The sequence below is a fragment of the Tamandua tetradactyla genome, chromosome 16 (genome assembly GCF_023851605.1).
Source record: "Tamandua tetradactyla isolate mTamTet1 chromosome 16, mTamTet1.pri, whole genome shotgun sequence".
NCBI lineage: Eukaryota > Metazoa > Chordata > Mammalia > Pilosa > Myrmecophagidae > Tamandua > Tamandua tetradactyla.
The window spans coordinates 61,406,809-61,419,901 of NC_135342.1; the positions used below are offsets into that span (position 1 = coordinate 61,406,809).

At 41.8% G+C, this 13,093-nt stretch overlaps 1 protein-coding gene across 6 annotated transcripts in view; it reads right to left on the reverse strand.

Moving 5' to 3' along the window:
* Positions 1–845: 845 nt before the first annotated feature.
* GFOD2 (Gfo/Idh/MocA-like oxidoreductase domain containing 2) overlaps positions 846–13,093 on the reverse strand; it is a 102,327-nt gene continuing 90,079 nt past the window's right edge. For 5 of the 6 annotated variants that reach the window (XM_077132772.1, XM_077132773.1, XM_077132774.1 and 2 more), the window contains one exon: positions 846–2,319. In XM_077132772.1, coding sequence (XP_076988887.1) covers positions 1,421–2,319 — 899 coding nt within the window. In that variant the 3' untranslated portion in view covers positions 846–1,420. Of the gene's footprint in view, positions 2,320–3,869; positions 4,378–13,093 lie in introns of those variants that run through there. The other variant, XM_077132777.1, reaches the window with a different exon arrangement.

Genomic DNA, 13,093 nt, shown 5'->3' on the forward strand with positions numbered 1-13,093 from the left:
CTAAACTATATAACCCATTGTTATTTTATCTTACAAGGACAATATTTGAAACAAAGACAACATAGGAAAATAGGCCTGGTGACTTCTATAAAAGGGGAAGAGGAAGCCCTCTCTGAGCCTTTCTGGCAAGGAGCCCAGAGCAAGGGCAAAGAGAGGGAAGATCAGAGAAGGGAACAGAGTTTGGTCCAGGCTTAACAATCCTGGCAATCTGGCAAAGTGAAATAAGGAAACAAAGGGAATGGATGTTCTTTTCCCAACACCCCACCTACCTCCGATTTAAGGGGTTCAAAAGCACCCCTCTGTAGAATGCAGTTAATGAAAGTATGACTGGTGACTGGCTGTCTGGGTCAGGCAGCATTCAGCCAAACCTGCTCCAAGGGACTGTATGGAGCCCTACATCCTCAAATCCATCCCTCTAGCTTCCCTGGAACCACTCCTACATTCCTTGTCCCAGGGCTCCTTTGGAGCCAATGCCATTGTTTCAGGAACAGAATTCCTCATGACTTCCAACCCAGGGTCTCCCAAAAGGTCCCAAACTGTCCCACTATCTCTCTGAAAGGCAGGCCCTACAAGACCCCAACAGGAAGTCTTGAGTCATCTTCTCTGAGGAAAAACATTTCTTTGGAGGGCCCAGGGATTAACCATAAACAGAGAAATGAGGGCAGGACAGCGGCAGGAGCCTGTGTGGCCAATTAGACAGTGATGGATCTAGGCCAGGCTCAGAGCTGCTGAGGAAGAGAAAAAGATAAACAATCTACAGTGGTAAACAAGTCTTTCATTATTAAAGAAAAGCACTCTACCCCCCCCAAACACAAACAAACAAACAAAACAACCCAAACCAGATGTCATGATGTCACATTTTCTGATTTATTAACATTTATCAGATGTTTTAAACCCCCTCTTGTCTCATCTCTACCAAGTCAGGGCTCCTCTTCCCTAGGTCAGGTAGCCTGAGAGCTCACCTAATAAAAAAACTGCCTCTGCCTCACTAGGAAAGGGTTAGCCTAGATGATGGGAGGCCCCCTGGGGGATGACTCACTGCCCTCACCCCATCCTGAGATGCCCCAGCCCAGGAATGACATGGAAAGAGGGCTGTCTGTCATTTCTCTACAGGCCTGAGTCAAGTTTTGCTGGCCCCATTCATTAGGGTAACTGCTCAGAGATCTAGCAGCAACTCCACCTTGTACTCATTTTGCTAGCCCACTGAGCCAAGGTGACAGGAACATTCCTTGCCCTGCATGAAGAGTATGAGAGTGGCTGGAGGTGTTGCTTTTCTGGGGTCACCTTAGGGTTTACCCAGACCCAGCCCAGCCCAAGCTGACTCACTAGACAGCAGCCTCATCTCTGCCAAGCCCTCCCATCATGGCTCCTGGTCTCCTTCTGATCCCTTTGCCCTGTGGCAGGTAGCCCATATGCAGGCTCACAGGTTATTCCGCTGGAGTGCCTCACATAGGTTCTGGTTGGTGTCAGGCTCCTCAGTCAGCACCTCCACAGCTTCCCACTCCCCGGATCTGCTTGACCTTTTGATGGCATCCACCACGCTCTGCATATACAGCCCATCTTCAAATGAGGCAGCCATGGAGACGGGGGTGCGGTCCCAAGTGCGGCGGTCCCCCTGCCCCTGGAAGGACTGGCGCAGGGCCTGCACCATGTAGACCATGCCCTTTAGGTAGAGCAGTGGGACATCTTGGGGGCCCTGCTCAGGCAGCCCTGCACCCACGGCCAATGAGTCCCTCAGTAGCAGCTCCTCGTGTGTGGCAGAATTCTTCTGCCCATAAAGATCAGCTCCCCGGGCAACAAGACGTCCCGCAGAGCCCACCACCATGACCTCATGCACGAAGGCGCCTGGCATGTTGAAATTGAGTGTCACTGTGCTGCATACCCCCCCACCCATGAGCATCTGAAAGAAGCAGAAATCATCGCTGGTGACATGCCGGATACCACGGATGGCCGCATTCTGCCTCACGAAGGTTTTGAGCAGCCCGTGCACCTTCTCGGCTTTCTGGCCAGTCAGGTGGGTCAGCAGGTCCACAATATAGGTGCCCATGGTATGCAGACCCCCACCACCCATAAGCTCATCACAGATCCAGCCATAGCTGGTGCTCAGCAGACTGCCCGAGTAGATGCGGGCATCACAGATCATCACAGCGCCCACATAATGCTCCGCAATCAGCTGTTTCATGCGCACGAAGGCAGGCAGGAAGCGCAACACATTTCCCACCAGGCTCATCAGCTGCGGGTAATAACGTGAGGCTGTCACCATCCGAAAGGCATCCAGTGAGGTTGCAGCCTTCTCACAAACCACATTCTTCCCAATACCTGAGAATAAGACACAACAAAAAACCTCAAAGTTTCAAAGGGGTTACACTGGGGGAAAAACCTAATTTCTCCAAGGCAGATAGACCCAGAAACCTCTGATGGGACCAGAAGGTGGCCCTGGGACAGGAAGCAAGGTGGCTCAGCTTGGACTGAAAAGGGTTCCCAATGCCTGTGACTGGGACTAGACAAACAGTTATGGGTTGGAGAAAGAGAAGTAAGTTCTTAAGGGAAAATGAAAATAGAGGCAGAAGACACAAACTAGGAGTGGGAAGTAGAAAGAGGTGGGCTGGAGAGGTGGACATGCTTCTCAGACATATCTCTGTATCTTTATGCATTTATTAGGTACTAAACTAGCTACATGCAAGAGAATCTAATCTAAGTTAGAGGCTTATGGGCTTTGCACTTTCTGTTATATCTCCAGAAAGGGCTCTAAAATTCCCCACAAACTGTTCTGTGAAAACACGGGTCCAACGAGTTACTGTGGTCCAAAGATCAGAAAATGCTCAGCTCCAGTAGGAGGGGAAAGGAAGTAAAAGCATCCTTTCTGCCCTTACCTGTTTTGTGTACACTGCAGCTAAAATGCAACTAAAGGGAGATAAGCACAGTTAGACAAAGTCTCAAAGAAAGAGGCAGAGGTCTGAGCAGCATCCATGAAGATACTAAAAGGATTCAAACTCCTCCATGATTTAAGATGACAGCTCATGACAGTATGAGAAACCACACAACACTACCATCTTAAGTACTCCTGGGAACTTAAGGTAGTTCAAGTAGAAGGAAATCTTACTCTAATACCTTCAAAGGAAAACTGATAAAGCCCAAGAAGTTGTATGGACTAGATGCATACCTAGGTTTATGAATGATAAGGAACATATAAGGACTTATTGAAGAAGCCTGCGGAAGAGTGAAGACACCCAGTTACTCAATTACTCATTCAGCAGACATTATCCATGGTGGAAACTCAAATGCCACTACTCCAACCTCTTAAAGAAGTCAAGGGCTTATTGAGGGAACAAGCTCAAGATTTGATAGGAGGCCTCACAGGAGAGTGAACTAGAGTTACCTTAAATGGAGCAGGTGTTCCAGGGGTTATAAGGGGAAAAGCCATACAGACAGAGGGAACTGCAAAGGCACTGAGAAAGAAAAAGGTCAAGAATCAGGACCCTAAAGTCTGGGGCCTGAAGGTTTATACGGGGCCTACAAGGAGGGCAGGAATTTAGATAGATGATCTGTAATATCACTCACAAAGAAATTCAAGGCAGAGGGATAAGTCTGGAGATGGGATCCAAAACTGAGCTCTTGACACTCCCCTCCCCAAGTCTTCCCCAATCAATGCAACTCCATTCTCCAATTAGCTCAAATCACTGGAGTCACCTCGCACATCCTATTTTTAATTGTCAGTTAATCCTGTCGGCTCTGCTTTCAAACTATATCCAGAATCTAACAGTTCTCACCACCACCATTGCTGCCTGCCTTGTCCAAGTCTCCATTGTTTTTTTTTGCCAGGATTACTGTAGTAGTTGCTTAACTGATCTTTTTGCCTCTGCCCTTACCTCCAGCACTCTTCTCAACATAGAAGCCAGAGTTGTTCTGTTAAAACGTAAGATGGATCAGATCATAAAACTCGTCTGCGTAAAATCCTTCAATGGCTTCTCATCTCATTCAGAATAAAAGCCAGAGTCCTTACAGTGGCCTGCCCACAAGGCCTTATATGATCTGTTTCCTCTTCCAAATTTTCTTTTTGATCTGTTTATCTAGTATGATCCTTCCCCATTCTGTTTAGCCACTGAACGCAAGATGGGGGCTGTGTCGAAAGGCCTGGTGGAGGGGGAGAAACAACGATCACTGAACAGAGGACTGACAGGCAGCTCTGGGCCTCTAGATGTGGCTGGAACCCAGAGTCTTGGGCTAGGCTATCTCACATGCTTACTCTTCTGAAGACCTTCTTGAACAATGTACACACTGGCCTTTCTTGAGTCAAGGTATCTTTCTCTAGATGCCTTAGTTCGGACATTTTTTATGGCTTTAGAAGTGTAAACTTGTAACTTAATAAATTCCCTTTAAAAAAGCCTACAATGATGGTGGCTCAGTGGCAGAGTTCTTGCCTGCCATGCCAGAGACCTAGGTTCGATTCCCGGTGCCTGCCTGTGCAAAAAAAAAAAAGCCTACCCAGTTCTGGTATATTGCTTTTTGGAAGCTTTAACAAACCAATACACTGGCCAAGTATCACATGCTCAGGGTAGGGAGCAGTGTGGGCAAGGCAAAGTAGGGAAGGCAGCCAAGGTGAGGGAAGGACCCCTGCACAGGGGCTGCCCAAAGTCGGGCCTGCAGGGAGATCAACCCATGACTGCTATCACTATCTGCTTTCAGAGGGTCTCCAGTTCTTCCCTCATGTCTGTGGGATCTCAGGTTTAGGTTCAGGACAATTACGATACTCAAGAAATCCACTGTTTGGCTGAAGAATACATGTGGCTAACAAAGCTGACAAAACCACCCCATCCAAGAGTAGCAGCTCTGGCCAACCCAGGGGCTACTCAGCACAGGTGCTGGGGTACGGGTAGACACTGTAGTGCAGGGGCAGGGATGGGGTGGGGTGGTGGGCTGGGAGAGAAAAGACCTTTTGTGGCTGCTGGGAGTTTGGTGGTGACAAAATTAGGATAAGGAATCCCTGTTTCATGCCTTCCATCTCAGGGAAGGGGAAGAGATCTCCTTTCTTAGGGCCCCAAATAAGAGAGCTTTTGAACTTAAGACTCAGTAGTATTATCAGTGTGGGAGTTAAATAGGCTCTTACAGTGGCATGGGGTCTTTACTTTTAGGAAGACTTGGGTTGCCTTGAAAGATAAGTTTATATAAGTTTATCTAGATTTCCTGCTCAGAAGTTAAAGGAGAGATTAGATTAGTACAGAAAAGTACTTTTTTGTCTCCAGGGAATGGGGAAAGCATAGTTACTGAGTATTTTTAAAGTTCAAAATTTTTTGGAAGGTGAACAAATTTCAAGCTGTAAGCCTCTCTCTAGCTCTTGTCCCCCATATTACCTATAGTGATGTACCCTTGAGCACCAGAGGTCCAGAAAAACTGTAGACCTCCTCTTCGCTCCCTAGTAACACATCACAGGAGCCAGGTTCACACCTCCATCTCCTGGCTCAGGAATACCCCTCTGTTTAACTATCTAGTATGGAGGGACTAAACCACTGATTTCAAACAGGACAGGGAAATAGCCCAAGAAGAACACCATTTTTATCTGTCATAAAATCCAGAGACTCTACTTTTCTTCTCTTTTCTTTCTTCTTCTTCTTCTTTCTCTTTTTACAAAAAAGTTTCTGCTATCAGAAAAATGTCTGAAAGTCACCAGACTGAATCACCGTTGCCCACAGCCCAATCTCCCACTCCTGGGCTGAGGGTCCATGTTAGCTCCTCTAGCATGGGTAGAATCTGTGAAGGCCTTCATTCAAAAAGTATGTACTGATAAAATACAGAATGTAGGTTACCAGGATATAGAATAAGGCTAAAGACTGGAGAGTGGCTGCTTAATATGTGCAGAATGTCTAACTAGGTTGAATTTAAACATTTAGAAATGGATAGAGGTGATGGTAGCACATTACCGTGAGAATAATTAACAGTGCAGAATGGTTGGTGAATGCAGTAGAAAGGGGAAGTTTAGAGTCACGTATGTCACCAGAAGGAAAGTTGGAGGTTAAAACTTGGAGAAGTATAACACAGTGAGTCTTGTAGGTGGACAATGTCTATGATTAATTGTACAAATAAATCTTCATGAAGTAGAACAAATGTACAACACTATTAAAAGGCGTTAATTATAGAGTAGGTATATGGGAAAATAGTAACTATTATAAACTATGGTTAAAGTAATATTTTAATATTATTTCATCAATAGTAATAAATATATCATACCAGTACTATTGGTCAATAATGGGGGGTGGAGTATGGAAAGATAAGGGGTATGGGAGGACATGGGTTTCCTTTTTTACTTTTATTTGTTTTCTATTGTGAAGAAGATGTTCTAAAATTGATCATGGGGATGTATGCGCAACTATGTCATGATACTGTGAACCAGTGATTATATACTTCATATAGTTAGTATGGTGTGCGAATGTATCTCAATAAAACTTCATGTAAAAAAATTATGCATCTAGGAGTCACTGGTGAAATTCATGGTCATACATGTATTTAAGATAGAGGCATTACATACATACTAATTCTGTATTAACTTACTGTGCGCTTATTCAAAGCTTAGTATTATATTTTTAAAAAAGTATATACTAAGCACCACAAGTAGGCTAGGCCCTGTGCCAAGCACTGGGGATACAGCCATGACCAAAATCATGGTCTACCCTCAGATAACTTGAAGAGTATACTGAGGGACCCAGCCATTACTGAAGTTATACAATTAAATGTAGAACTGCATCTGTGATAAATGCAACGAAGATGACATAAATGAGGGTCTGAGTGTACAAAGCAGGTATCTGGCTTAGATCAGGGGTCAGGGAATGTGCCAGTTTGAATCTGTTGTGTACCCCAGAAAAGCCATGTCCTTTAATTCTCATTTAGTATTGCTGGGTGGAATCTTTTTATTGTTTCCATGGAGATGTGACCTACTCAATTGTGGGTAGTAACTTTTTTTTTTTTACATAATTCAACATCCTTTATTGATAAAAACACTTCAAAATATATGAACAGACAGGAACTTCTCAACATGAAATAGAGCATATATGACAAACTTATGGGTAACGCTGTACTAAATTGTGAAAGACTGAAATCCTTGCCTCTAAGATTGAGAACAAGATAATGATGCTCACTGTCACCACTGTTATTCAGCATCTTCCTAGAAGTTCTACCTAGAGCAATCAGGCAAGAAAAATAAATAAAAGGCATCCAAAATAGAAAGGAAAAAGTAAAACTCTCACTATTTGCAGATGACAATGTAGATGAATTTCTATATTTAGAAATTCCTAAAAAAAAAAAAATTATGACAAAGCTACTTGAGAGTCAGTACCATAAAACACCTAGAAGACAATGTAGGGAAACATCTTCAAGACCTAGTTATAGGAGGTAGTGTCTTAGACCTTCTATATTCAAAGGACAAGCAGTGAAAGAAAAAACAGATAAATGGGACCTCCTCAAAATTGAATACTTCTGTGCTTCAAAGGACTTTGTCAAAAAGGTAAGAAGTTCACCAATTCAATGGGAAAAAAATTTAGAAATCAAATATCTGATAAGGGTATGATAGCCAGAATATATGAAGAAATTCTATAACTCAACAATAAGACAAAAAATCTAATTTGTAAATGGGCAAAACACATGAATAGACTTTTTTCAAAAAAGAAATAAAAATGACTAAAAGTACATGAAAAGATGCTCATCTTTACTAGTTATTAGGGTGTGGGTGGTAACTTTTGATTAGATGGGTTCCATGGAGATGTATCTCAAACCATTTAAGGTGGGGTTGCTTACTGGAGCCTTTTTTTTTTTTTTTTTTACATGGGCAGGCACCGGGAATCGAACCTGGGTCTCCAGTATGGCAGGTGAGAACTCTACCTCCTGAGCCAACCGTGGCCCTTACTGGAGCCTTTTATGAGGGAACCATTTTGGAAAAAGTTACAGAGCCCACGCAGCCAGAGACCTTCGAAGACGAAGAAGGAAAATGCCCCCAGGGAAGCTTCATGAAAGAAGCATGGAGAGAAAGCTAGCAGATGTCCCCATGTTCACTATGTGACTTTCCAGTTGAGAAACCCTGTACATCATCAGCCTTCTTGAACTAAGGTATCCTTTCCAGGATGCCTTAGATTGGACATTTCTATAGCCTTGGTTTAATTTGTACATTTTCACGGCCTTAGAACATGTAAACTTGCAACTTAATACATTTCCCCTTTAAAAAGCCATTCTGTTTCTGGTATATCATGTTCCTGTAGCTTGCAAACTAGAACAGGGAATGATTCCTAAGGAATTCTTGGGGTTAAATTATCTGGGTCAGGCTGCTTGAGGAGTTATCTCTTGTTATCTCAAGAGTCCCATGGATATGATCCTGCAACCCTATTGCCAGGTACATACCTGGAAGAACTGAGAGTGGGGACACAGTGGACATTTGCACACTGGTGTTTAAGGCAGCAGTGTTTGTTGTGGCCTAAGGGTACAAAGACTGAGGAAGGAAGTAGAAACTGTGGTGTATACATACAATGGACTACTGAGCTTCTGCTAGACAGAATGAAGTTGCGAGGCATGCAACTAGGTGAATGAACTAAGGACAGCACGTTGAATGAAATGGCAGAAACAAAAAGACAAATATTACCATGCCTCCTTCATATGGACTAACTATAATGTATAAACTAGGAGAGTTGAAGTCGAGAGCATGGGTTATCAGGTTGGAGCCTAATGTAAAGGGTCCTAGATAGTATTCACATATATTCAGGAGTTGTAACTGATATTTCTAAATTCTGAGATACTGAACTGTTTATATATAACTTGGTCGTTCCCAGAAACTTTGGGTATTTATGTGACACCTGAGACTTAAGAGTTAGAGCTCTGAAGCTATGAAAGTCAGCATTACCCCATATAGCAATGGTTAAAAAAAGCTGAAAAAATGATCAGACTTCGGCTAGAGATATGAATGAAACTGTTCTGGATAGGACTAAGGTAAATCAGAATACAGGGTAAAGGATGATATCATTCATATTTTAAAACTTCAACTTCTGTGTGAGACCAAAGGGAGAGATGTTTATTTGGTAAAAAATTTATATTTTGGTTAGCACATTACCTAATTTAACTTGTCAGTTTAGTTGAACACCATAAGTATATGGAATCTTGAATAGGGCGCAAGATTATATTGGTTTATAGTGCATTTCCTAATATAACTTATATGGATAGGTTAACTGAACACCGTAAGTACATGGAACCTTGAATAGGGCATGGGATTTTTTTTTTTTAACATAACAAACATGAACATTCTTAATATATGAGCATTCCATTCTTGGTATATAATCAATGACTCACAATATCATCACACAGTTGTATATTCATCACCCACATAGTTGTATATTCATCACCATGATCACTTCTTAGAACATTTGCATCACTCCACAAAAAGAAATAAAAAGAAAAAACTCATACCATACTGTTTACCCCTCCCTCTCATTGACCATTAATATTTCCATCTACCCAATATATTTTAGATTTTGTTTCCCCTATTTTTTTTCTATACCTCTTACCACTCCCTTTCACTGAGTACTAGTATTTCAATCTACTCAATTTACTTTAACATTTGTTCCCCTATTATTTATTTATTTTTAATCCATATGTTTTACTCATCTGTCCATACTATAGATAAAAGGAGTATCAGACACAGGTTTTCACAATCACACAGTCACAGTGCGAAAGCTGTATCACTATACATTCATTTTCAGGAAACATGGCTACTGAAACATAGCTCTTCAGTTTCTGGCACTTCCCTCTAGCCTCTCTAATACACCTCAAACTAAAATGGTGCTATCTATATAATACATAAGAATAACCTCCAGGATAACCTCTCGACTCTGATTGGAATCTCTCAGCCACTGACACTTTGTCTTATTTCTCTTTTTCCCTCTTCGGTCGAGAAGGTTTTCTCAATCCCTTGATGCTGAGTCCCAGCTCTACTAGGATTTCTGTCCCACATTGCCAGGGAGGTTTACACTCCTGGGAGTCATGTCCTACGTAGAGAGTGAGAGAGCAGTGAGTTTGCTTGCCATGTTGGCTGAGAAAGAGATAGGCCACATCTGAGCAACAAAAAAGGTTCTCTGGGGGTGAATCTTAGGCCTAATTTTAAGTAGGCTTAGCCTATCCTTTCTGGGGATAAATTTCATATGAACCAACCCCAAGACTGAGGGCTTGGCCTATTGCTTTGGTTGTCCCCACTGCTTGAGAGAATATCAGGAATTCTCCAAATGGGAAGTTGAATTTTCCCTCTTTCTCACCATCCTCCCAAGGGGACTTTGCTAATACTTCTTTATGCACTGCTCAAATCACTCTGGGATTTATCAGGGCATCACACCAGACAAACCTACAAAATCTCATGTCCTACTTAAAGTTCCAGGTCCTACTTACAGTGTTCAATTAACCTGTCTATATAAATTATATTAGGAAATGCACTAGTCAAAATATAAATTTTGTACCAAATAAACTTTTGCTTTAATCTCTCACAGAAGTTGAAGTTTTAAAATATGAATGACCATCTACTTTCAACACCCTGCAATACTGACATTCCTTTGTTCTTCTTCATGCAAAAACATATTTTAAAAATATTTTTATTGTAAACAATAAACATACAAACATTTTTGACATACAAATATTCTATACATGGTGTACAATCAATGGCTCACAGTATCATCACATAGTTGTATATTCATCACCATGATCATTTTTTTGAACATTTGCATCTCTCTGGCAAAAGGAATAAAAAAGAAAAAAGAAAAAACTCATATATGCCATACCCCTTACCCTCACTGACCACTAGTATTTCCCCCTACCCAATTTATTTTAACTTTGTTTCCCCTATTATTTGTTTATTTTTTATCCATATTTTTTACTCATCTGTCCATAAACGTAGATAAAAGGAGCATCAGACACAAGATTTTTCACAATCACAAAGTCACATTGCAAAAGCTGTATCATTGTACAATCATCTTCAAGAAACATGGCTACTGGAACACAGCTCTACAGTTTCAGGTACTTCCCTCTAGCCGCTCTAATACACCATAAACTAAAAAGGGATATCTACATAATGCATAAGAACAACCTCCAGGATAACCTCTCAGTTTGAAATCTCTCAGCCACTGACACTTTGTCTCATTTCTCTCTTCCCCCTTTTGGTTGAGAAGGTTTTCTCAGTCCCCTGATGCCGAATTCCAAGCTCACCCCAGGATTTCTGTCCCATGTTGCCTGGGAGGTTTACACCCCTGGGAGTCATGTCCTTCACAGAGAGGGGAGGACAGTGAATTTGTTTGCCATGTCTACTGAAAGAGAGAGAGGCCACATCTGAGCAACAAAAGAGGTTCACTGGGGGTGACTCTTGGGCATAATTTTAAGTAGGCTTAGCCTATTCTTTGCAGGGATAAGTTTCATAGGGGTGAACCCCAAGATTGAGGGTTTGGTATATTGATTTTGTTGTCCCCACTGCTTCTGAGAATATCAGGAATTCTCCAAATGAGGAAGCTGATTTTTTCCCCCTTTCTCCCCATTCTTCCAAGGGGACTTCGCAAATACTTTTTTATTCACTGTTCAAATCACTCTGGGATTTATTTGGGCATCACACTAACCTGGAGAAACCCACAAAAATCTTGTCCTATTCCAGGTTCCATGTACTTACGGTGTTCAATTAAACTAGCCATACAAGTTAAACTAGGAAATACACTAGTCAAAATATAAATTTTGCACTAAATAGACATTTCTCCCTTTAGTCTTACACAGAAGTTGAAGTTTTAAAATATGAATGACCAGGTGGGCCACGGTGGCTCAGCATGCAGAGTTTTTGCCTGCCATGCCGGAGACCTGGGTTCGATTCCCTGTGCCTGTGCATGTAAAAAAAAAAAAAAAATATATATATATATATATATATATATAATATGAATGACCGTCTATTTTCAATACCCTGCAATACTGACATTCCTTAGTTCTTCCTCATACAAAATCATTTTTTTAATTTGTACATTTAGTCTCCATCATTGTACACTCTAGGCATTCCTAGATTATACCATCTCAATCTTTATTGTCTATCTTTCCTTCTGGTTTCATACGAGGGCCTGAGATTTTGCAGGTTTGTCCAGTGTGATGCCCCGATAAATCCCAGAGTAATCTGAACAGTGAATAAAGAAGTATTAGCAAAGTCCCCTTGGGAGGATGGTGAGAAAGGGGGAAAATTCAACTTCCCATCTGGAGAATTCCTGATAATCTCGCAAGCAGTGGGGACAACCAAAGCAATAGGCTGAGCCCTCAATCTTGGGGTTGGTTCATATGAAACTTATCCCCGCAAAGGATAAGCTAAGCCTACTTAAAATTAGGTCTAAGAGTCAGCCCTAGAGAACCTCTTTTATTGCTCAGATGTGGCCTATCTCTCTCAGTCAATACGGCAAGCAAACTGACCGCTCTCCCCCTCTCTACATGGGACGTTACTCCCAGGGGTATAAATCTCCCTGGTAACATGGAGAAATCCTAGAATGAGCTGGGACTCAGCAAAGAGACTGAGGAAACCTTCTTGACCAAAAGGGGGAAGAGAGAAATGAGACAAATTGTCAATGGCTGAATGATTTCAGAGTCGAGAGGTTATCCTGGAGATTTTTCTTACACACTATATAGACATCCCCTTTTTAGTTTAAGGTGTATTAGAGAGGCTAGAGGGAAGTGCTGGAAACTGTAGAGCTGTGTTCCAGTAGCCATGTTTCTTGAAGATGAATGTATAACGAAATAGCTTTTGCAATGTGACTGTGTGATTGTGAAAACCTTGTGTCTGATACTCCTTTTATCTACAGTATGGACAGATGAGTAAAAACTATGGATTAAAAATAAATAATAGGGGAACAAATGTTAAAATAAATTGAGACGATTGAAATACTAGTGCTCACTGAAAAGGAGTGAAGGGGTATAGAAAAAAAATAGGGAACAAAGGTTAAACTAGGGGTAGATGGAAATACTAGTGATCAATGAGAGGGAGGGGTAAGAGGTATGGTATACATGAGTTTTTTTCTTTTTATTTCTTTTTCTAGAGTGATACAAATGTTCTAAGAAATGATCA